Source organism: Micromys minutus (assembly GCF_963924665.1).
Source record: "Micromys minutus genome assembly, chromosome: 1".
Lineage (NCBI taxonomy): Eukaryota > Metazoa > Chordata > Mammalia > Rodentia > Muridae > Micromys > Micromys minutus.
In genome coordinates, this window is record NC_137969.1 from 23,925,054 (window position 1) to 23,947,731 (window position 22,678).

General features: G+C 49.7%; 1 protein-coding gene across 2 annotated transcripts in view; it reads right to left on the reverse strand.

Moving 5' to 3' along the window:
• JAKMIP1 (janus kinase and microtubule interacting protein 1) overlaps positions 1–9,937 on the reverse strand; it is a gene marked incomplete at both ends in the record, with an annotated part of 54,841 nt that extends 44,904 nt beyond the window's left edge. For both annotated transcript variants that reach the window (XM_080922322.1, XM_080922321.1), the window contains 2 exons: positions 6,515–7,009; positions 9,809–9,937. In XM_080922322.1, the coding sequence (XP_080778448.1) occupies positions 6,515–7,009; positions 9,809–9,937 (624 nt within the window). The remainder of the gene's footprint in view (positions 1–6,514; positions 7,010–9,808) is intronic.
• Positions 9,938–22,678: the final 12,741 nt, after the last annotated feature.

Consider the following 22,678-nt stretch of genomic DNA (forward strand, 5'->3'; position numbering starts at 1 on the left):
GAGGTCAGAGCATGAACGGCTTTCCCTTTATCTGCTCCTCTCCCCAGGCCACGGGAGATGGGCCTTGCCTAACTACCTATTCTCCAGGTTCAGGTTTCCCTTCAATAGGCTGCTTCAGAGTCCAGACGGGAACAAGACATTACAAGACATCCTAGCGTTTACCAAACCTGTTACTCCCTGGCCCAGCTTTGCTGGTGATGACGGTGACTTGCTCTTTTCTCCTCTGCCAGACGCTTTAGATTCTTGATTGATTCAGAATCAGTACAGAAGACAGCAGAGCGCTGTATCCACTTCTCAAAAATCCTGCTGTGAGTGCATTTCCTTCTCTGTATCACTTAACCTCTTGCTGGAGGTGTCTGCTGAGTGCAGAAACCATAGAGCTTTAGGCCCTCAGCTCGGTCTGCACGGGGCAGACAGGGCAGTTATATAGAGAGTGACAGCCCCCGGGAAAGAGTCCCTGCATGGTGCAGTTCTGTAGCCAGCCATGACATGATCTCAGTCACCACAAAACTTGCCAAGTTTTGCTCCGATATCAACAAGTACTGTACAGTCCGGTCACTGCCTTGGATAACTGAGTTGATACACCCGTCTGGGGCAAACAAGAAGACATTACCAAGCACCCAGGAGAACTCACAGCCCCACCCTGCAAGCAGCTTCTGCTCTGCCCTCAAGTTCCACCCTCCTCTTTCCCCTTCTCCTGCCTGGTAGACATACAGCTGAACCATAGGGTGGCTTCGCCCTCACGTTTGGGTTTACCATTTTCTCCTGGCGAAGGTCCACCCAAGTTCTTGTACACACCAGGAATCCGTTCCTTCACACCATTCCTTTAACTGGATATGCCATTTTCACATTACTACTGATTTCCAATTTGCATAGCAATTCTTCGAGGAAAGTGGACCTTCTTGCAGAAGGTCTGACCTTCCTGTAGGCACTTTTTAAAATGGGCTTGGTGTCTCTGTGCAGGGACCATGTGACCTGTTTACTTCTGCCGTCTCTCTCCTGCCTGTCACACTCAAACTCCTATGACACTTTCTTCTTACCATCCTCAAGCATAAATTTTCTGGAACCTCGACTCATTTCTTAATTAGCTTTCAGCTGAGCCTTTTTTTTCTTTGCTTGCTTGCTTGTTGTTTGCTCTGGATTGAAGTCTCATACCTCCCTAAGATGGACGGATTCACAGGAGTGTGAATCCATTCTTGACCCCAGGCTCACCCATCCCCTGGGTCAGACATCTTCCCTGTGTTGAGCACACTGCGGCTCCTTATTTAAGCAATCACTCAGGATAAACCTAAGTGCATCTTCCTAGGCATTGCTTCCCTTTCCTGCCTCAACGTCGACCCTGCCAGTTGAGCTCTCGTTTTCTGGGAAGCATGCTGTTCTCGTCCTCCCCTTTTCAGAGGCTGTGGCTGGGTCTGGACTCCCACACCTGGAGGCTTGCTCTGATTGCTTTGCTTCACAACGCTCCCAAGTGTGAGACGGGGATTTCCGGTGATTTCTTGGGACTACTGATCTTTTGACCCTGAGCCACTACAGCGACTGTAGGAGGGGTCTTGGCTATAAATATGTCATGGCAGAACCAACTCCTTACAGACGCCGCACTGCCCCACTGCTGTTTCCCTACCAAAACACAGAGAGAGCCGGCTCCTAAGTCAAGTGAGTCCGTATCTACAGGTCTCTTTCTAGACCCTTCTGTTTCTACTTGGGGATAGGATGCTTGTCTAGCAAGCAGGAAGCTGCACTCGCGCGCACACACACACACACACACACACACACACACCACACACACACATGCTTGCAGGAATGCATGCACACTCACACACACAAGTGCACACACCTGCCATCCCAACCACTTTAAATGCTCAGTTCTAACCTAGAACCTGTCTGCCGATGCCCGTGCTACACAGTGATACCCTCCAAACACAAGCACCATCTTCAAATGTCTGCCATGTCTACTCACCAAAGTTCATCACTGCTCGGTTTGACCACTGACATCCCCACACGGAAGGGCAGGGACAGTCACCGCAGCTGCCCTGAGTAGCCAGCCACTCTTCCCAGCTGCATGCAATTCTGCCCTAATAGAACTTGGTTTTAGGGCCTTAGGGAGAATCTAGAACTACAGGCGTGGGGGTGTTACTGAGAGGGTCTGTGTCTGCACAGACATGGAGAAGCCATCAACCATGCTGGGTGCAGACCCTCCAGTTCAGCTGTATTACGGTTACCCACACTCTTGCCATAACCCAAACTCATTGGTTCCTCTGGATGAACTCTGGGGAAGCAAACTGATCTGTCTGTCACTGGGAATATGAGAACAGAGTAAGACAATGCGTAATCATCCTTACATACCTCTACACCCCCCATGCTAACACAGACACAGCTGGACACACACACACACACACACACACACACACACACACACACACCAGAAGTAAATTCTCAATAACCCAGCTTGGCTTCTGGGAAGCTGCATTTACCTGCCTGGACAGTCTCATTAATGCAAATTGTTTACTTGGCTCTCCCTTAACCCTTCTCAGCAAGGCTTCCAGCCTGGCAGAACTCTTGCACAACTTGCCTGACAGTTGTTCCTGGAGCCTTTTTCCTGCTTCTGAAGAGTTTTCCCTTCTCTAGCGGCTTTCTAGCCCCACTGCCAGTACACAGAGACGAAGTGTTTTATGTCTACATTGTATCAGAGTGTTTGAAGAATGTGTTTGTTAGTTCTGAGAAGTCATGGGATTGGTGACCTTGTGGGAGAGGCTGAGGCCACTGTGTGCCTCCCTTTTGCCATTCTGTGCCAACCACTGTTTGAGGACATGGCTGTGAAGATGCCATCTTGGGAACAGGGACTAAGATTTGTCAGACATGGATCTCAATGGTACCTTGGCTTTCTCATTTCAAGAACCACCATTACCCAGTTTGTGCTTAAAAAAAAAAAAGAAAAAAGCAGACCGGGGTAACTGGGAACAGACCCCGGACTCTGAAGCATCTCGGCATCACTCCCTTGTAATTAGGTTCCCCCTCATCAAACCTTTAGAAGTTACTTCTTCCAGGTCTTCTGTATACTGTCGCCCCCCCCCCCCGCGCCCCCCTCATGCAATGCTGAACCAAAGATGAACAGAAGAGGTGGTAAGGGTCACTCTGCTTTGGTCCTGAACTTGAGTGGGAAACTGGTTTATCATTATGACAAAGATTGTTAGCAGATTTTCAAAAGAACAGTTTTTCAGATTAGAGCAACTCCATTTTAATCCAGACATGCTAAGAGTCCACCAGCAAGCTGAATTTTAAAATGTTTTGAATGCACCGACAAAAATGGCCACGTGGGGTTTCATCCTTTATTACATTGCCAGTTTGAAGTCTACACAAGCAGCCTGTGTGGTGACCTCTATGAATGGATCTCTGTGAGTTTGAGGCCAGCTTGGTCTACATAGCAAGCTCCAGGCCAGTCAGGATACACAGTGAGACCATCTCAAAACACCGTAGATAGATAGATAGATAGATAGATAGATAGATAGATAGATAGATAAATAGATAGATAGATAGATAGATAGATAGAGGGTGGGTGTATGGATAGAGAGATAATTAGATAGACAGATAGATAGATAGATAGATAGATAGATAGATAGTTAGAGGGTGGGTGTATGGATAGAGAGATAATTAGATAGACAGATAGATAGATAGATAGATAGATAGATAGATAGATAGGTGGTGAGTGAGAGGATAGTTGGATAGATGGATGGATGGATGGATAGATGGATGGATGGATGGATGGATGGACAAACAGGTGGGTGGGTGGGTAGGTGTTGGGTGAGTGGATAGATGGATGGATGAATGAATGGATGAATAGATAAATAAATATATAAGTGGTGGGTGGACAGACAGATGAACGGACAGACAGACAGGTAGTGTGTAAGTGGATGGATGGATGGATGGATGGATGGATGGATGGATGGATGGATGGATAAACCGATGGGTGGGTGGATGGATGGATGGATGGATGGATGGATGGATGGATGGATAGATAGATAGATAGATAGATAGATAGATAGATAGATAGAAAGAACACTGGTTTTAAATCAGTAAGTACTAAGCATTTCCATAGTTAATTCAGCCTGGCCCACAATTTATTAGGCCTTCCCATCTAACCCTGATCTTTCTTGGTTAGTACTTAATTAACATCTTTATAACTAAGCTCTTAAGAGAGAATGCTTCACAGGTCACTGCTTTGGAACCTGGCTGGTGCTGGTGTCATAGGACTTTGAATACCTTTCTACTTCCTGGATGCATTTGCATCTGTGTGGGCTAATCCTGTACTTGACAGGATTAAAATCACCTAGGAGGCACAGCTCTGGCTGTGTTTATGAGGATGTTTCCAGGGGTTTCATTAAGGTAGGCCACCCTGCCTGCCATAGTGGAGATCCTGGGTCAACCGAGCACCAGCCTTCATTTCTCCTTGTTTCCAGGGACTGCTTCCTGTTCCTGCTTCCAGGCCTTCCTCTCCAGGATGGACTGCACCCTCAAATTAAAGGACAGAATGAGTCTTTCCTTCCTCCAAAGGCTTCTTGTCAGGTGTCTGATCACAGCACCAAGCCTCGCAGAGGATGCAATAAGGATCATTAGCTCTTCCGTAGGTCACTTTCTTGTGGGTCTCCAGGCCTAGGCTCTTCTTCTGTGTGACAGTACCGTGAGCCACAGGCCTAACTCCCTGCACAGCTATGGGACATTCTATCCTACAGTGTTGATCATGATGGGGCAGCTGCCACTTCCTTTAAGTACACCTTGACTGTTGGTCTACACTACTACCCGAGGTGTCTTTGGTATCAGCATCCGTTTCTCCTGTGACTTACCCCCACACACGTGACTTAATGCCTCTGTTCCCTTCATAGGTATTGTGAACACTGTATCAACTTATCAATTTTAATTCATTTCTGAACTTGATATCTTTATTGTTTTTGGTTTTTTATCTTCAGCAATTTTTGCTCTTTATGATTTTTTTTTTTGCTCTACTTCCTGGGAAGTGAAATTTTAATATTTATAACTGTTACTATCAGTGTGTGTTTATACGAGAATTGTATTTGAGTATGAGAGCCCATGTGCTGTGATATGATGTAATCGCTTCTCTCCTCCCACCAAGGGTTCCCTGGGAATCTCAGTTCCTGAGGCTCACACAGCAAATGACTTCCCCACTGAGCCACCTTGCCAGACCCCTTCCTGGGAATTCAACTGTCTGTCCGTCTGCCTGACAAGGCAGCTCAAAAGCTCGTTGGTTCCCAGTATTTCATCTACAGCATGCTTTGCTCTGTGGATAGTTAACGTAAGGAGTACTGAGACTCCTCATAGTTCAAAGCACAGATGACTTTTGATTAAAACATGCAATGTCACCTCCCAAGGAGCAACACTGGGGGCTACCTGGCTGGATCTGTGCACACACAGAGGTTCTTCCCCAACGCCAGCTAGGGGTCAGACTTATTACACATATTTTAGGTTTTCCTACCCAAACCTTCCCTTTTAAGTGCTGCTCCTGTTTATGGTCAGTGTGACCTCTTGACCTAGGTCCTTCACATCTGTGTCACCAGCTGGCCATACGCAGGGTCACGTGCACGTGGCTCACCATCTTGTTTCTTTACGCTGCATCTAACTCAGCCCTCGGCCTTTGCAGTGGCTCTCCCAAACATCACTGCTTCATGCAGCCTAAGCTAGCTGAGGTGTCTGCGCCACCCTGCTGCAGGCTGCCGGGGGTTTTGGGGGGTGGGGCACATAGCTGTTCGTCTCAGTCCCATACATACGTGTACGTAGCACTGTCTCCTGTGTCTACTAGGACTGTGGAAGGCGGCACCATGCCCTGCAGGCCCCACTGACCTTCCACATCCCTTCAGTGACTAAGAACAGTACCAGGCTACGGCCACACCATATGCTGAAGGTCTGATCTCAGGGGTTGGGTCTAGTTAGTACTTGGATTGGAGTGAGCTGGCCCACTCTGAGGGCTGCTCCTTCCTGTCACCACTAAGTCCCACATCTCCTAATCAAAACCGCCACCTGCTCAGACTCAGAACACAGGCTAGAGCTGGTGGTGATTGGTATTCAAGGAGGTCTCCTTCCCTCAGGAATGGGGGTCAAATAAATTTAACAGCTCTCACCCGACTCCCACTTTTTAAACTCTGGATTTTTTTGGGGGGGACACTTTACATTTCCCTGAATGCTACAGCCCCAGGTCCCACCCAAACGTAAAGCCCACTCCAGTCCAAGTGAATGAAGGTCTGTACCTCCTGCCTTTCCTCCGTAGCCCAAGTCCTCTCTACAGCACCTCAGCCCCCTCCACAAGCCCCACATAGAGATGAGGAAACTGCTCCTGACCACTTACAGATCTTCCCAGAACTATACACTAAGAGAAACCCGCCATCCTAAACCTACTACTACCACCCCGGAGGACAGAGTATGCCCCTGTACCTCTCTAATCGTGCCTGGAGCACACAGTCCCCATATGCCTGAGGGAAGGGGTGCTGTGGGGAGAGATTTCACCTACCAGTCTGCGGATGTCACGTTCACACTCGCGCTTGATGCGGTGCACCTCATCCTGGTGCGCCTGGTACGCCGCGCGCAGGTCGGCGGCTTTGGCTTTGTCCGCCTGCATGCAGTTGCTGAGTGCCTCTTCTGCCTGTTTGCGCGCAGCCTTCAGCTCGAGGATCTCCTGCTGCAGCCGCTGGCGCTCGCCATCAAAGGTCCTGCGCGCCTCCTCGCGCGCGTCGGCCAGCAATGCAGTCTTGACTTTGTCTGCGGCGCCATCGCGCAGCACGTTCAGCGTGGCCTGCAGCCGCTGCAGCTCTCCTTCCTTGATCTTGGCGGTCCGCGCGGCCTCCTGCTCGTGCTGCCGGATGAGCGCCTCGCGCAGCGCCTGCAGTTCCTTCGTCTTCTCCTCGTGCAGCTTGGCCTTGAGTTCTGAGATGTAGGCCGTGTGGCGACGCTGCTCCTGCTCGCGCTCCAGCTTGGCCTCCTGCAGACGCTCCCGCAGCTTTCCCACCTGCAGCCAGAACAGTGGGTTAGGGTCAGATCCCTCAGGGGTAGCCTCAGCTTCCATACTCCTCCTGTCTCCATGCTCCTCGGTCCCCTGCAGGCCACACCCACAACTCTGCCCTCCACCCCAACCCCATCCCGGATCTCCCTTCCCACAGTATTTTATGATATTCTCTGGAGAGCCAAACCTTGAGGATGTTTCGGTTCTTAACTGTATGAGGAAGACAAGAAGCTAAGGACAGAACTGAGGCCAAGGAAGATTCTAAACAGCTATGCGGTTTGTTTGTTTGTTTTTTTTTGGGGGGGTTGTTTTTGTTTTTTGGCTTTTTTTTTTAAGTGCCCATGGGCAGGGAACTTGAGTCAGTGATGGTTGGCACCACTAATTACCTTGTGCCAGATCGCCTGGCAGACCTGTATGGAACTGGGTGTAAAATAGCTGCCCGGAGGCAGATGCAGGAGACCAGTATCTTCTGACATCACATGCAATCACAGAAACAACAGGGGGCGCCAGCCGTCATTGGTCACCTCCCCCAGAGCCAGAACTGGAGCTCTCCTGGTGAATGTTGTGCCTGGGCATCAAGACTCCAACAGCCCAGAGATGCCTTAAGAACAGCACGCTCCAAACACAGGGAACACTGCAGTGGAGTCGGGTCCTGCTCCAGCCTACCTGCCTCAGACAACTATGATGCTGTGACCTCCCTGTCAGTCTGACAAGGTTTAGAGTTATCTCAGAGATGGTGAGGAAGGCATCTAGATATGACTGTGAGAGCATTTCCAGAGAAAAGGGAGGGGAGGCTCTCTTTCCCTGAAGAGGACCCAGAAGCTGCCCACTCACACAAGCAGCTGAGAAGGGAAGTGTTTTCCTGGGTCCAACTGTCCAGGCACTAAGGCTCCAGGTCTACTAGAAAAGGAATCAGACCTTGGCATAATCCATGCAGTCTTACAGGGATGCAGAATCCGAGAGTGGCAGGGCTTTTAAGGGAAGATTCTTAAGCGAAGTCCGGGAAGCCAGGCAATGCATAGCAAGGCAAGAGTCCCTTCGAGGAGTCCCTGTGCCCACATGTGAAGCCTAAGGCACAAATGCAGATAGCAGGGTGCCTGAGGTTCCAGGACTGGGAAACATGCGCCGAGAAAGGCTGCAGGCAAAAGGGACACAACTCGTGGGAATGGGGAACGCCCAAGGCCCTCAGAGCATACGCTGAGACACCGTGCGCTAGATGCGGGGCCACCTTCAGAGGTTCGGGTTGTTTTGCTTTGTTCCCATGGCTCCTTTCATGACTCCGTTGGGAAACATATGGGTCTGTTGTAGTTTTACAAGGGTTCATAGCCAAGAGATCACCTTGAGTATCACACAGAGGCTTTAAACATGGAGGACGTTTAAACTGTGCTGGAAGTGTTAAGGTTCCAGAGACTCATAGACACAGACTGAACATGTGGCATCATGAGATGGACACGGATGAACTTTCTGGGCTCCAGGATGGAATGCTGTGGTTTCCAGGGAAGTGTCCGAATGTCCCACTGACAAAGGGTACACCGCGCCTGCAACTTGACTAAATTTTAGACTCGCTCTGGGGCCAAGGGTCCTGGAAGTGTCCTGTAAGGATGTCTCTGGAGAGGATTACCTAAGGGGGAAGGACCCACCCTGGGTGGGCTGGGGGACCTGGAATAAGAAGGAAGAGAGAACTCCAGCAAGCCTCCTTTTTCTGCTTCCCTGACGTACACTGCTCTGTATCACCATCCCCCATCCCTCCACCCCCTACTCCCCACCCTCCCCACCCTCCAACCCCCCACCCCCCCCCCACACACACACCCATGATAGATGAAGTCCTCTGAATAAACATGACCTCCATAAAGCTCTCCACCCCTAGGCTGTTTATGTCAGAATCTTTGTAGTTCCTGAAGCCAGGAGAGTAACTAACACTGGGTTTCAGCTTTGGGGCTTTGTGAATCTAGAAAACCTGGCTCACCCCTGAAGCTGTCTCACTAGAGGTAGGCACTTCCCTGGCACAAGAAAGTTACTGAGGCAGTGCGAAGCCTGAAGCTGGACTTTGGCAGGACTGGAAGAGGTGTTGTGATTGGTAGAATTTAGTGATGCCACATTTGCATGCCACTCCCTGCCACGCTCTGCTCCAGGATACAACCAGGCTGTACCCTCACTTTTTGACCCCTTCCGGTGCTGCCCCTGGTGTTGTAAGAGGTCCTGAGAAGTCTTGTCTACTGTGAGCTTCACCATGGGTAAGGCAGGCTGAGCAGGTAAGGGTGGCGGCACAGGTGGTGACCGCTGCTGCCTCGGTGGTAAGGGCGCCATCATCATGAAACCAGCACAGTCACAGAGCGTGACCGGGGCCAAAGACAGCTCAGGATAATGGAAGCACAAAGAAAGCAGTGTGTCAAGACAGCAGCCTTGGCAGTTTTCATGAACGGTGTGGGTGCCCAGCCAAGCACTGTTCCAACAGGTTTCAAAGCTTCTACAGGCCATACAAGGGTAAGAAAGCTCCCGTCACAGAGCGAGGCTCTTCATAGACGGCTTGCCCATAGCCCCTATGGTGACCCCTATCTTGCAAGGAAGGGAAGCAGAAACAAAGAATCTCACAGCACCACCAAGGTCGAGGGCAGCGTGTGGTAGAAAACTACCACCACATGGTCTTCTCAACGGCCTCCTGTACTCAAAAGGGCAGCTGAGGCTCAGGCCTGGGATTACACCCTTCTCAGCCCAGTGCTCACAGCCCCAGCTGAGGTGGCACCAGAGACACCCCCCGCCCCCCCCACCTCCTCCCCCCCCCCCCCCCCCCCCCCCCCCCCGCACCTTGCTCTTCTCCTGCTGAAATTCGATCTGGATGTTGGTCAGCTTGGCCCGTAGCTCTTCGTTGGCCATCTGCACAGAGTCTGTCTCCGTCTCGGGCTTCTCACCCTTGCTGCGGCCCTTTTTAGACATGTTTCCTCTTGGAGTAAGATGCTGAGGTCCTGGGGTTCACGCCTGCCCACCAGCAAGCACAGCTACCAGCTCTGCTGTGCTGAGCAGTCGTGCAGGGCTCCTCTGGTCCTCGGTGCACACCATCACTGGAAGTTCTGTTAGGGGAGAAGAGAAACTGAGTACGTGCATAGCAAGTGTGCCCCCAAGTCTCAGCGTCCCAGGGCTAAACACTTGCCACAGTCTCAAAAGACCTACCGTTCACAAACCTGGCCCATCATAGCTCACTTGGAGCTACCATAGAATCATCTGGATGGTGCTACAGGCAGAGTCTCCCCATCCTTGGGGTCTGACTGCTAACTCCAGCCAGCTCCTAAAAGATACCCCAGAGGACCACATTGTGCCGCTCTGCTATAGTCTTGGCCTCTAGCGGATGCAGGACCTCATCAGTATATCTGTGAACCGCAACATACAGACTTCTGTGCAGCTGTGAGTGTTGTTTCTAAAGGCATCCCAGGGTCTCCCCCAAAGACCTGAAGCACCTGGCAGAGGACAGGAGGCAGGAGGCACTATGTGTGCACTGCATCCTACAGGACAGGACGCAGGAGGCAGTATCACCCCACAACTTCCAAAAGCAATGAAGGACAAGCAACTGAGGTCTCTGAACAAGGAACAGCAGACCTTGCCACCAAGGACCCAGTCCGAACCCCTCCTGCTGGCCACCAAATGAGAGAAGCTCCAGTCAGGGCAGTACCTGCCACACAGTCACAAAGCTGAAGTGCTTACTACCCAGTGGGGCTGGGGAGGACACGTGACAGGGAAGAATGGAGGAAGATGTTAGCAGAAATAAATCAATATGTAGTTTCTAGTCCAACACCTAAAAAATTGGAGTCCAACAATGGGTAGACAAAACAGAAATAAGGAAATTTCTTAGACCCATCAGAGGACTGAGGTCATAGGGCAAAGCGAGGTCCCACAGAGAGCACAGAGCAGAGAACAGCTTCCCAGGTACCGTTCCAGATCCCTTTTGCATCAGGCCCAGCTCTCAACAAGATACCAGAGACTAGACCCAGACTTAGAGTAATTCTGAATAACATGCAGAGGGCCTCAGAGGAAAAAGAGCAGACAGCATGGCAGAGCAGATGGTCTGTAAGCAAAAAAGAAAAATCCAGGAAGGGATAATGACATGTCCAAGCTAAAAAAGAAAGAAAGAAAAGAAAAAGCACCACAGAAGAACTCAGAAAAGCCTTCCACAAGCGCTTTGCAGGACTGAACGGAGCTAAAGAAAGTGTCCGCGAGCTCACAGATGCTAACACAGTGTCTTCAAACTGAGAAGCAATGGAAAACCAATGGAGAAAGAGACCAGACTACCCAAGGGCAAAACACTGAGGAGACAGTATATTTATTAGGTAGGATGACAGCTGTGATCAGACACCCCAAAACAACTTGAGGAGGGGTTTATTTCAGCTTATAGTCCCACATCACACTCACTGAGGGAAATCGGGGCAGGAACTCAAAACAAGGCAAGAGCCTTGGAGACAGAGCTGATACAGAGGCCGTGAGAGAACTACTTACAGGCTTGCTCATAGGCCAATCTGGTGGGGACATCATCCTCTTAACCTTGGTTCTCTCCTCCATAAGGACTCTAGCTTGTGTCTCAATATAAAACTAGCCAGCACGGGTACAAACGGAAGAATGAGAGGAAGAGCGGCAGGACTATGGGAGGCTGTGTGTGGTCTTCTCCAACTAACAGCAGGCACCCAAACATAGGTGCGCACATTGTGCTTGCACTTGAGTGAATCACAGCCTAGCTGCCGCTGACCAAAGATGAAGGGAAAGGAACTCCTCAAACAAGACCAAGAAGAAATATCTACAGAGAAACAACGGTAAGAACTCGGCAGATGTTTCTGCAGAAATGATGTGAAAGAGGGGAAAATAACCTAGAGGGGAAAGTCACCTGTGACATTTTCAGAGACTAAAACCTCAAGAGAAACAAAAGCCAAAGGACTGCCCAAGCCACACAGACCTCCCCTTTTAAGAAGACTAAGAGAAACACTTCAGAGAGTGAGTCAAAAACCCAGTGTAGCTGGACATTTACTGTGGTGCATGCCTTTAACCCCAGCACTTGGGAGGCAGAGGCTGGTGGATCACTCATCAGAGTTTGGGGGCAGTGTTGGCTACAAAGGGTTCCAAACCAGCCAGGGCTACATCGTGAGACTGTCTTAAACAAAAGCAAGCAAACAAAAAAGCCCTCAGACTAAACAGAACAAACAAATGAAAACCATACGATGCTGTTAAAACTATGACTTACATTAGTAAAAGAGCTCTAGAGAGGGGATAAGTAAACACAGTGAAAGCTTGAAGTTTCTATTCTTAACTGATCTGACAAACACCGGTTTGCTGGAGCAGAAAGAACTGTGCGCTGGAGGCTTGTAGCTTGATGCTTGGGACGGGCAAGGGCAGCAAGCCAGACTCTACAGCATACTAGAGGAAGTAGGAGCCGTGCAGATTCCATAGTATACTGCTCATCCAAACTGGACTTGAGATGGCTTCTAAACACATGTTGCAAACCCTGAGCTGTTCCTCAAAGAGTTTTGAGAGTGAGGAACAAATTGAATTCCTCTTCAAACAGAAACATTAAGCGACAAAAGGCAGAAAGAGAGTAGAAGACAAAACCAGTTACTAAGAAGACTCAAGGAATCCGGGACAAGTAACTGGGCAGCCAGCAGCTAAGGACCCCAGCTCTAACTCAACCACCCTGAGCACAGTGGTTGCACAGCAGGACGCTGCCCCATGCAGACTCCACTCACCTGAGCTCCTGAATATTTCTGGGCGAGTCTCCCTCCCACCTACTGCCCTCCTCAGCATCTTCCTACCTCACAAGCAGATCCCGAAACTGCTTGTGAGAGCCGGGAGATAACTAGCAACCGTAATATCTAAATCCACACAGCCCGAAACGTAATAAAAACCAAACAACAATCACATGGTGCCTCTGCAGCCTTGGCTCTGAGCACACACAGCACTCACACTTTGCACCCCGGGATGCCCGCAGAGGCTGCCGGGGACACCGGGGACACCGGGGCTCCATCTCATGGCTATTCTTGAAACACAACAGTTCCAGTAAGGAAATAGAAGCTTTTATTTTTTATTTTTAAGATTTATTTATGAGTACTCTGTAGCTGTTTTCAGACACACCAGAAGAGGGCATCGGATGCTCATTACAGATAATTGTGAGCCACCATGTGGCTGCTGGGAATTGAACTCAGGACCCCTGGAAGAGCAGAGTTCTTAACTGCTGAGCTGTCCCTACAGCCCCCAAATAGAAGCTTTTAAAATGTTCCTTCCTTCATTGTTCAGCATGTGTATATGAAAGTAGTGTCTAAGTCTCTGGATTATGTGGTGTTAGAATGTTGGAACTTTAAATATCATATCTGGGGCTAGCGAGATGGCTGAGCAGGTAAGGATGCTTGCTGAGCTTAATCTCTGGGACTCATGTGGTAGGTAGAGAGCAAGAAGTGACTCCTGCAAGTTGTCCCCTGACTTCCAAACATGTGCACACGTACGATAGATAAATAAACATAATAATTTTTTTCTTAATTGCTGTACGTGTTGTTAACATCTTTTATAAAGAATTCTTCAATGAATTTTGACTCATGATTAGGGCAGAATTCACAACAACTTCTGAGGTGGCCCTAAGCATGCTTTTGTTACTCGGTATGATATGTTTATTTACGCAAAGTGGCAATTGAAGCTTTGAGGATCACAAAATCAAAATATCCCAGCTCCAAAATATATTAGAAGTGTCTTACTCCAGCTCTTGGTACCAAATATTCAAGCAATATTTAATTCCTTATGTAAAAATTAAAAGCCCATCCTTCTCATTAGTATGCAAATCTGTTTTCACTTTAAGACATGCCAAAATTATATAAACATAGGAAAACTGTTTTAAAGCTGGACAGTGGTGGCGCATGCCACCAGCACTCAGAAGCCAGAGGCAGACAAACCTCTGTGAGTTCAAGGCCAGCCTAGTCTACAAAGTAAGTTCCCAGGTAGCCAGGGCCACACAAAGAGGAGAGATGGCTCAGTGGTTAAGAGCACCAACTGCTCTTCCAGAGGTCCTGAGTTCAATTCCCAGCAACCACATGGCAGCTCATAACCATCTGTAATGGGATCTGATGCCCTCTTCTGGTGTGCCTGAAGACAGAAACAATGTACCCACATACATTAAATAAATAAATAAATCTTTAAAAACAACAACTACAAAACATGTTTAAAAGTAAATATCATATGACTTACCAGGAAATATTTGACTTGTGTGTTTATAGCTTTAAATTAGGAGTCATGTGAAAATTAACCCAGCAAACAGGGATCCCGAGTGGAAAAAACTTTAGATGCACCAGTGGAGGCAGAAACTCTCAGTGGAGTTGAAATGCTGCCCACAGGAAAGCACTGAATTTTAAGACTCTCTTTTATGCAAAGCTGGCCAACACATTCACTTTTAATTGGGGAACTGGTTCCAGTTCATACACAGTCACAGAGGAACTGAATGGAAACCATGAAGTCAAGGCCTTGCTGGCAGGGCCTCCAGGATTAGGATACCAGACTCCACTAACCTGAGCTCCTGAATATTTTTGGGTGGGTCCCCCTCCCACCTACTGCCCTCACCAGCATCTTCTAAGCTCTCTGTAAGTCTCAAAATACTGAAGCTAAACACAACTGTTCCATTTTTATAAGGAGAAGCACTTCCTAAGGAGGAGGGATGAGGGAGAGAGGCAGGCAGACAGGCAGGCAGGCAGGGAGGGAGGGAGGGAGGGAGGGAGGGAGGGAGGGAGGGAGGAAGGGAGAGAGGCAGGTAGGAAGGGAGGGAGGGATGGAGGGAGGGAGAGAGGCAGGCAGGCAGGCAGGGAGGGAGGGAGGGAGGGAGAGAGGCAGGCAGGCAGGGAGGGAGGGAGGGAGGGAGGGAGGGAGGGAAAGAGGGAAGGAAGGAGGGAGAGAGGCAGGCAGGCAGGGAGGGAGGGAGGGAGGGAGGGAGGGAGGGAGGGAGGGAGGGAGGGAAGGAGGGAGGGAGGGACAGAGTGAGAAAAGGAGGAAGGGAAGGAGGAAGAGAGGGAGGCAGAGAGGGATACATGGGTCAGGAGAGACGCCTACTGTCTTCTTAAGGAGTATCAGCACTCTGATGCTCAGAGAAATGACTGTAAGAGAACACAGGGCAGACACTGTCTGCAAGCCAAAAGTCATAAGACAAGAGCACAACCCACAGACGCCTGATCTCTAACCTCCCTTCTCCAGAGCTGTGGGAGACATCTTCCTGCTGCTGAGGCCCCAGCCTGGCACTTTCACCCTGGCAGATAAGTAATGAAATGTTAGCAGAGTAGCATCAGCCCTGGGCAGAACCTGCCCATTACACAGTGCCCCACAGAGCAAGATAATCTAGTCTTCACAGTCATCCCCACCTTAGGAAAAACACCAACAAGCAATGGTTCTCAGATCACAGCCAGCCTGGACTTGAAAGCATTACAGCCATCACCTCCCAGAACCAATTCCGATTCCAGCTTTGTCTGAGAGTCCCTCCACCTGCCCTGCAGGATGGCTGGTTACCATGGAAGCATGGAAGTCCCTGCTAACCATTTCAGATTACCACCTACCACCTTGGTATACCGGTCATGGGGGGAGGGGCTGGTTGGGAGACATTTGAGAGGGGCGAAGAAGCAGGGAGGGAACTGTTGGTCCCTTCAGCACCAGCAGGGGTGTTCTGATGGACAGGGAGTCTGTGGTCTAGCCTGTTCTCATGGTCAGTTTTGAAACACTCCCTTTCAAGACTGTAGTAATGGTGTCTCCCTCTGGAAGCAGAGGACAAGGAAGGGAGCTGCTCCCTGTGGTGTCTGTTGGAATATGCTATGTGTTAGCAAAGAGTCACCCTTCAGCTCTCTATGTGTCTAGCTGATGCTCCCTCCAAGGGGTATGGACTGGGGTTCCTGCTGGGGCAGGAGTTCCCCTCCTAGGGTGAGTGGAATATGACCTGGGACCCTCTTGCTGCAGGAGGAGGACAGAGGTGGTTTTTTATCTTTTCTTCCTCTATATTCTCCAAGACATTTTCCATACCCAAAAGATGTTTTCTATTAAAATGGACTAAACTGGGGGAATTAGTATCCCCGTCACATCCTGTTTGAATGAAAAAAGAAAAGAAGAAACACAAACAAGCAATTGCAACCAAGACAACTAACTACCAGCCAAGAGCCAAGGGCACCTGCTGAAGTGCCTTGGTCTTCAGCACAGAGACAGGCATTGAGCAGACATCCAAAAATGGTGGCCATAGCTAGGCTTGCCTATAACCTCAAGATAGCTGGAGGCTGAGGTAGGAAGACCCCAAGCTCAAGGCCAGGCTAAGACCAAAGAGCTGAGAAAAGGTAAAGCCAGGGCCATGAGACCCAAACCTGAGCACACTGCCGCCTCATGCCTAGCCTTGTGGCCAAGTGGCACATGCAAGTGTTGGGGGGGGGTCACATAGTCTTACTAGAACCATGTGAGAGAAGGAACTACCAACACTATGAGGTACACACCTGTGGCTTTCCCCATCAAACTTCGTTACAAAGTGCGTGTTACGGAGCGAGCACTGACCACATCCCCCAAAACCCCTGCAGAACTTATGGGTAGCAGTCTGTCTCCCCGGCGGCTGACCTCTGCATAGCCTTTCTCCCTCATCACAACCCCAGTATAGCTCTTTCATATCAACCCACAGATATTTTGCACGGCCTCATCACAGAAAAGCATGCACTATGTCTAAGTCAAATAGGAAGCTGTCCTGAGGACCGCCAACTGATCGTCAGTATCTGTTGGGATTCTGTAAACCCCAACCCTCAGTTACCTGGCAATAGCCAGGTATGCTCCGCCCCAGTGAACTGACAATATAAAAGGGGATGCTTGCCCCCTCCTCTCTCTCTTGCTCTCTCTCTCTTGCTCCTTTGTCTCATCCTCCTCTTCCCCTTCCCTTCCCCCCCTCCATGTGCTCATGGTCGGCCTCTACTTCTCTATTCCTCTCTCTCTCTCTCTCTCTCTCTCTCTCTCTCTCTCTCTCTCTCTCTGTCACTACCACCCTCTTAACTCCCCCATGACCTGAATAAACTCTATTCTGTACCATTATGTGGCCGGTCCCTCAGGGGGAAGGGATTCCCAACATGGGCCTCCCAGAGGCATCTCCCTTGCCTCCATGCCTCGACACACCTCCATGGGCCATATGCCCCCCACTCTCTTCATTCTCTTCCTAACATTGGTGCCGAAACCCGGGACATCATCTTTTAACAACAGTATCAACAGGGCCTCACTGGTCACCCAGCAGCTAGTGGAGCGGGTGTTGATGGGATCCTCGAGAGGGGCTGTGTGGAACTCAGTGTCATGGGGAGAAGTCTGGCTTTTATAAGGTATTATCCAACTTTTCTACATTTTACAAGTCAGGTGCTCCCTGTAAGAAACTCCAGGACACATGGAAAAGGAAGAGGAAAGGAAACATCTGTATGTCTCCTGATGTATCTGTGTGTCTGTGGGGGGTTGGGAAAGGTAGAGACCCACGTCATGCATCTTCCCCTATGTTGGTAAGACATGGTCTCTCACTGAACCTAGAGCTCACTGTTTTGGCTAGAACTCCTGATCAGTGAGTGAATCCCTGGGATCCTCCTGCCTCCAGTCCCCAGTGCTGGGGCTTCAGATGCATGCTACTATACCCAGCCTTTATTCCCATGGGTGCTGGGAATCTGGATTCAGGTCTGCATGTTCATGTACTGAGCCCATCACCTGATGAGTCAACTCCCTGGACCAGAACTCACTTTTAAACTGTTGTCTACCCATCATTTTCTATACTGGTGTGACACACTGGCTTGTTCACTCTTGACAAGGTCTAGGTGTCCCTCTGGGCAGGGGTTTGGGAGGCCATGGCCCACCCTCTGGGCTGTACTATCCAGCTGACTGCTCTGGCTAAGGCCTGTTCAGCAAGGATGTGTGTAAGGGGAGAGGCTAGCCAGACCCAGCCCAGAGCTTGGGATCTGTGGAACCTGAAGGTGGGATAATCTTGTAAAGATTGATGCCAGACTTTGGTATTGTTGTTCTAATTACCAAGCCCCTGCACCATATTTCGTAAACATTCTTCTTCATCACCTTCTGATTGGTTTAGAGTCGACAGCCTACGGAGGACAGGAGAGGAAATAAGAAATTCTTATCTAGGTAGGGATAAGAATTCTGGGAAAGAATCAGGTGTGTGGATTTGCCAGGCAGACACAGGGAAAGTCAGATGGCAAAAAGTATGGGGTCTGAATGAGAGGTAACAGGTCACAGGCAAATGTGAGCTAGAATGAATGGGTTAGTTATATGAGCTAATTGGGAACAAGCCTAAGCTACAAGGCCTAAACATCCATAAATAATAAGTCTCTGTCATTGGATGCTGGTGGGTCGATAGATGCCAACCATACAGCCAAGGCAACTGAGGCACAGCAGGCCTGCTTGTCCTGGGTGTGGGAAGGGCTACAGATCTAATGTAAACTGTTTTGCCCACTGCTTCTTTCCGGTTGGGATGAAATGGTCATGTTCCAGAGGCAGGTGTTGGGATGTATTTAACACACCTAACACCCATACCCCAAGAAAAGCCAGGCCTCAGTGGGTGGGGGGGGGGGTGGATTCCATCTGGGCTTAAAGGAGAGTCCATAGCAAACTCCTCCCTAAGGCAGAGGAAAGACCATTTCCCAAGTCATCCTATGACACCAGGACTACAGTGGTCCCCATCACAAGGGAAGAAACAGCAAACTGGTACCCTCCATGAATGCGGGCACCCAGACCCTCAGCCAGATACTAGAAAACAGAACCATGAGATAAAGAAAAGCAAACATGACAGTTCCCAGGTCCTTGAAAGGGCTGCCTAGCACATCCCACTCTGGAAGGGCTGCTCTCAGAGGGAGGACCCTCTCTCCTTACCCCCTACAGAGGTCACTGATCTCCTCCCCAAAACTTCAGCAGTCTGCCCTGTGCCTTCCTCTGAGAAGTCACACTGGCCAAATGGAGCTGGAGTTCCCAGTAACACTTGCTCCACCCAGCCCATACAGTCAGTCAGCCAAGATCGACTGGGCTAGCCTATGTGCCGTAGAGTGAGAAGCCCCTGCCTGCCTCTGACCTCCCCTTCCTCCCGTTAGTTCTGTGCTGTGTCAGGCACTAGGCAGATGCAGTGATGGCATAGCAGAGGGAGACACAGGACAGCTGTGGGAAAAGTCAAGTGCACTGTGGGAATTCTGAGATGGGTGGATCTCATGACAAAGGGTAAGGGTGACTGGGATGAGAAGACTCATCAGTTCAGAGCCACCATCCCCCAAGGGAAAAAAGGTCTCTTCCTCTCAGTATACCCCTGACGGGGGAAAAGGACCCTCTCACACTCAGTATGTGTCTTAGCCTTGCTCCTAGCGGCCCCCTGGAACTGGCATGTCCTTCTCACACCCCCTAACCCAGTAAGAAATCTTCCTCAAGGACTGTCCTGTCACTGACCCCCCACCTAGTATTTGCTTAGGCTTCTACCTAAAATCAAGGTAGGATCCATGCGCACAACTGTGGATGCCTTTCCCCGATTCTTGTTACAAAACTGTCTTTAGCTTAGGTCTAGGGGCCTCTTGTATGAACGCAAGCCAGCCTTGCAGATGGGTGGGTCCCAGAAGCAGGCTATTTTCCCCCCATGGCTGGTGTCTGCAACTTCTCAGTAGTCACCCATCAGCCTCAATGGTTTGCCACGTGACCTGCTGCAGGACTCCAGCAAGTTCCAAGCTGTGTGCTGATGATCTGGTGGCTTCTGTGCATCTTTCTGAGACCGAGTGCAGGGTGACCGCATCGCCTGGCAGCGTGGCCTAGAGGCCAGCTGACTTCCAGTCCCTGACTGGCTCCAGCCCAGCAGACCTTCCCGTGCCGGTGCATTTTGCATTTGTGTCTCCTAAACAAATGAGGATTTCAGGATTTTGCTGGGGCTGCAGAAAACACACATCAACATCACATCTCTACACATTCTTAGCTTTACACACACACACACACATACACACACACACACACACACACACACACACACAGGCTTGCTGTGAATGAGTTCACCAAGGAACAGCCCACTACTTGAAGATCAGGAGCCAATGTCATCATTTTTTTACCAGTTCAACTCAGTATCACGTCCTGGTAACAGCCAAGCAGGGAGGTGTGGGGGAAGGGCAAAGGGAGGTGCTATGGGGCCGCAGAGATCCCCACACTGAGGGAGGGAGACTTGCTTCTTTCTGTCCCTCACCCCGCCTCTGTACCTGTGTCCCTGTACCTCATCTGCAGACATGGCTGTTTCCCAGACCCAGTACGGTGCAGAATTTCAAACATTCCATCCTGGATGGAAACTCCTTATGGCTCGGGAAGGAAAACCATGTAGAAGTGTCAGGAAGCCCCTGAACGGGCCAGCTGCACCAGAGCCCTCCCTGCTGCTGGTTTCTAAAAGCAGTGAGAACTGCTAAAGAGACCGAGGCAGGGCAGCTTGCTGGAATTGATGCTCTCCAGACAGTCGCGTGCCTGCCTGCAGCTGTCTTTCAGTCATTTCTACTCCTGTAAATAACCCCGGCCCAGCCACCTTCCCATAAGTAACCCCAGTGAAACATGGGTCACCGAGTTAAACTTTGGTGGTACCTGCACTTTGCTCTCTCCTCGGTTGCCATTTTCCTCACAATGATTCTTGCTCCCTCTGTCACCTGACACCTGCCCTCAAGCCCCCCACAGCCAGTTTCACCCGCATTCCCTAGGGGAATACACCACCGGGGTCGATGAGAGCACCTGATCTATGAAGTTTTGGGTGAGCAAGACAGGCAGGGAGCCCAGCAGCTGCTGCCCTAAGGCCCTGCAGCTGTGTCAGAGAAGACAAGCCAGTGTCTCCTGCACAAGAGCTCGATTGTCTCTAGAAGCTTCCAGATGGACTCCCAACAGCATCCCCCACAGCCCACCTATAGAAAAGCTGCCTGTAAAAACTGAAGAGGCAGTCCTGCCAAGGAAGCTAAGTGCAGATACTCACCCTTCCCCTCCTCTCCTCCAAAGCCCAGGCTTACCCCAGCCTTCCTCCCCACCAATCCCATTGTCCCAGACCCCAACTCCAGCAAGTATTCCCTGGGAAGCCAGCAGCCAAGCCGCTGGAGAAGAAAGTAGGCCAGCGAAGCAGGTAGGTGAGCTTCAGATCTTCACTGTTCCTCCCTTCCTTCAAATCTTATCCCCCAGTCTCATGCCCAGCTCTGCCGCAGGCTACCCATGATGGCCTCTCTGTTCTCAGGGGCTGAGCTGATCCAGAAGAAATACCCTAATTTTCTCCCTCTGTAAACTTCCTTTAACCCCCAAACCCTCCTCCATTCCTGGTTTACCTAGAACCCACAGTGGCCACACCTAGTGGAATCCCAGAGTAACTCCCTACAAACCATCATAAAGGTACCACCACATCCTCCTGAGGACAGAGAGGGTGACAGAAACCAAGTAACAAAGTGAAGAGACCCAGCCAGCCAGCTCAAGGATGCCAAACCTCTGGCTGGGGAAGCTTAACCCTTTCCCCACTCCCTCTGCCTCGTTAAAAACCATTAGATACATTCTTAAAGCTAATCCCCCAAGGTCTATTACTTCATTTGGCCAATTCCTCCTCCTGAGGCTGACTACCAAGGTCCAGATATCAAATTACTGAGGTCCAGCCTATAACAAGCCCAATTAAAATTAAGCATCTCATCATAACAGGGTTTTTTTTCCTTGTACCTTTATAAACTGCCATTTTCATGAGCCACATTTGACTCCTCTCTATCCAGAGGCACTTCTTTGTCCTCCTGGGACAAATATCCCTTCCGCTTCTCCCCTGCCCCTTTCGTCCTCTCTCCTTTGCTCCCTTCCTCTATCTCCTGCCTCTGTCCCTTATCCCTTCTCTCTGTCCCTTTGTGCTGAGAACTTGGTCTTGGGGTGTCTTGAGATGACTCTGAGATTCCTTACACAAAATATCCACCCAACAAGACCAAATATCAGCACCTAGAACCACGATCATCGCCAACCCAGATGTCACCAGAATAAAAACACAAACAGTAAACAGCCAGGACACCATGTCCCCAGTGGAGCCCAGCAACCCTACCACAGTGGCCCTGACATAACTGAAGCACAAAACAAAGACCTTCAAATGCTGTGGTGAATATGATACAGGTCCTGATGGGGAAATGAATAAATCCCTCAAAGAGACCCATGAAATAACTGCCAGTGGAAGGGAAGGAATAAAACATTCAAGACCTGAAAGTAGAAATAAAATCAACAAGCCAGGGGAAATCTGTAAACGAAAAACTTAGGAACCCAAAGAGGAACTTCAGAGGCAAGCCTCACCAATAAAATACGAAAGATGAAAGAGAGAATTTCAGGCACTGAAGAAATACCTCAGTCAAAGAAAATATTAACTCGTAAAAAAATAAAATAAAAATGTTGGCACAAACCAGCCAGGAAGTCTGAGACACTATGAAAAGACCAAATTTGAGAATAAATAATATACAACAAACCCAAGCTTGTTTCATGAGACACAATGAAGGCAGTTCTCAGAGGCAAATTCACAGCATTAAGCGCCATTATAAGAAAAAAATTTTTTAAAAAAGGAGAGATCCTATATCGGTAACTTAACAGCACATTTGAAAGCTCTAGAACAAAAAGATGAAATCACATCCAAAAGAAATAAACAGCAAGAAATGGTCAAACTCAAGGCTGAAATCAATTAAA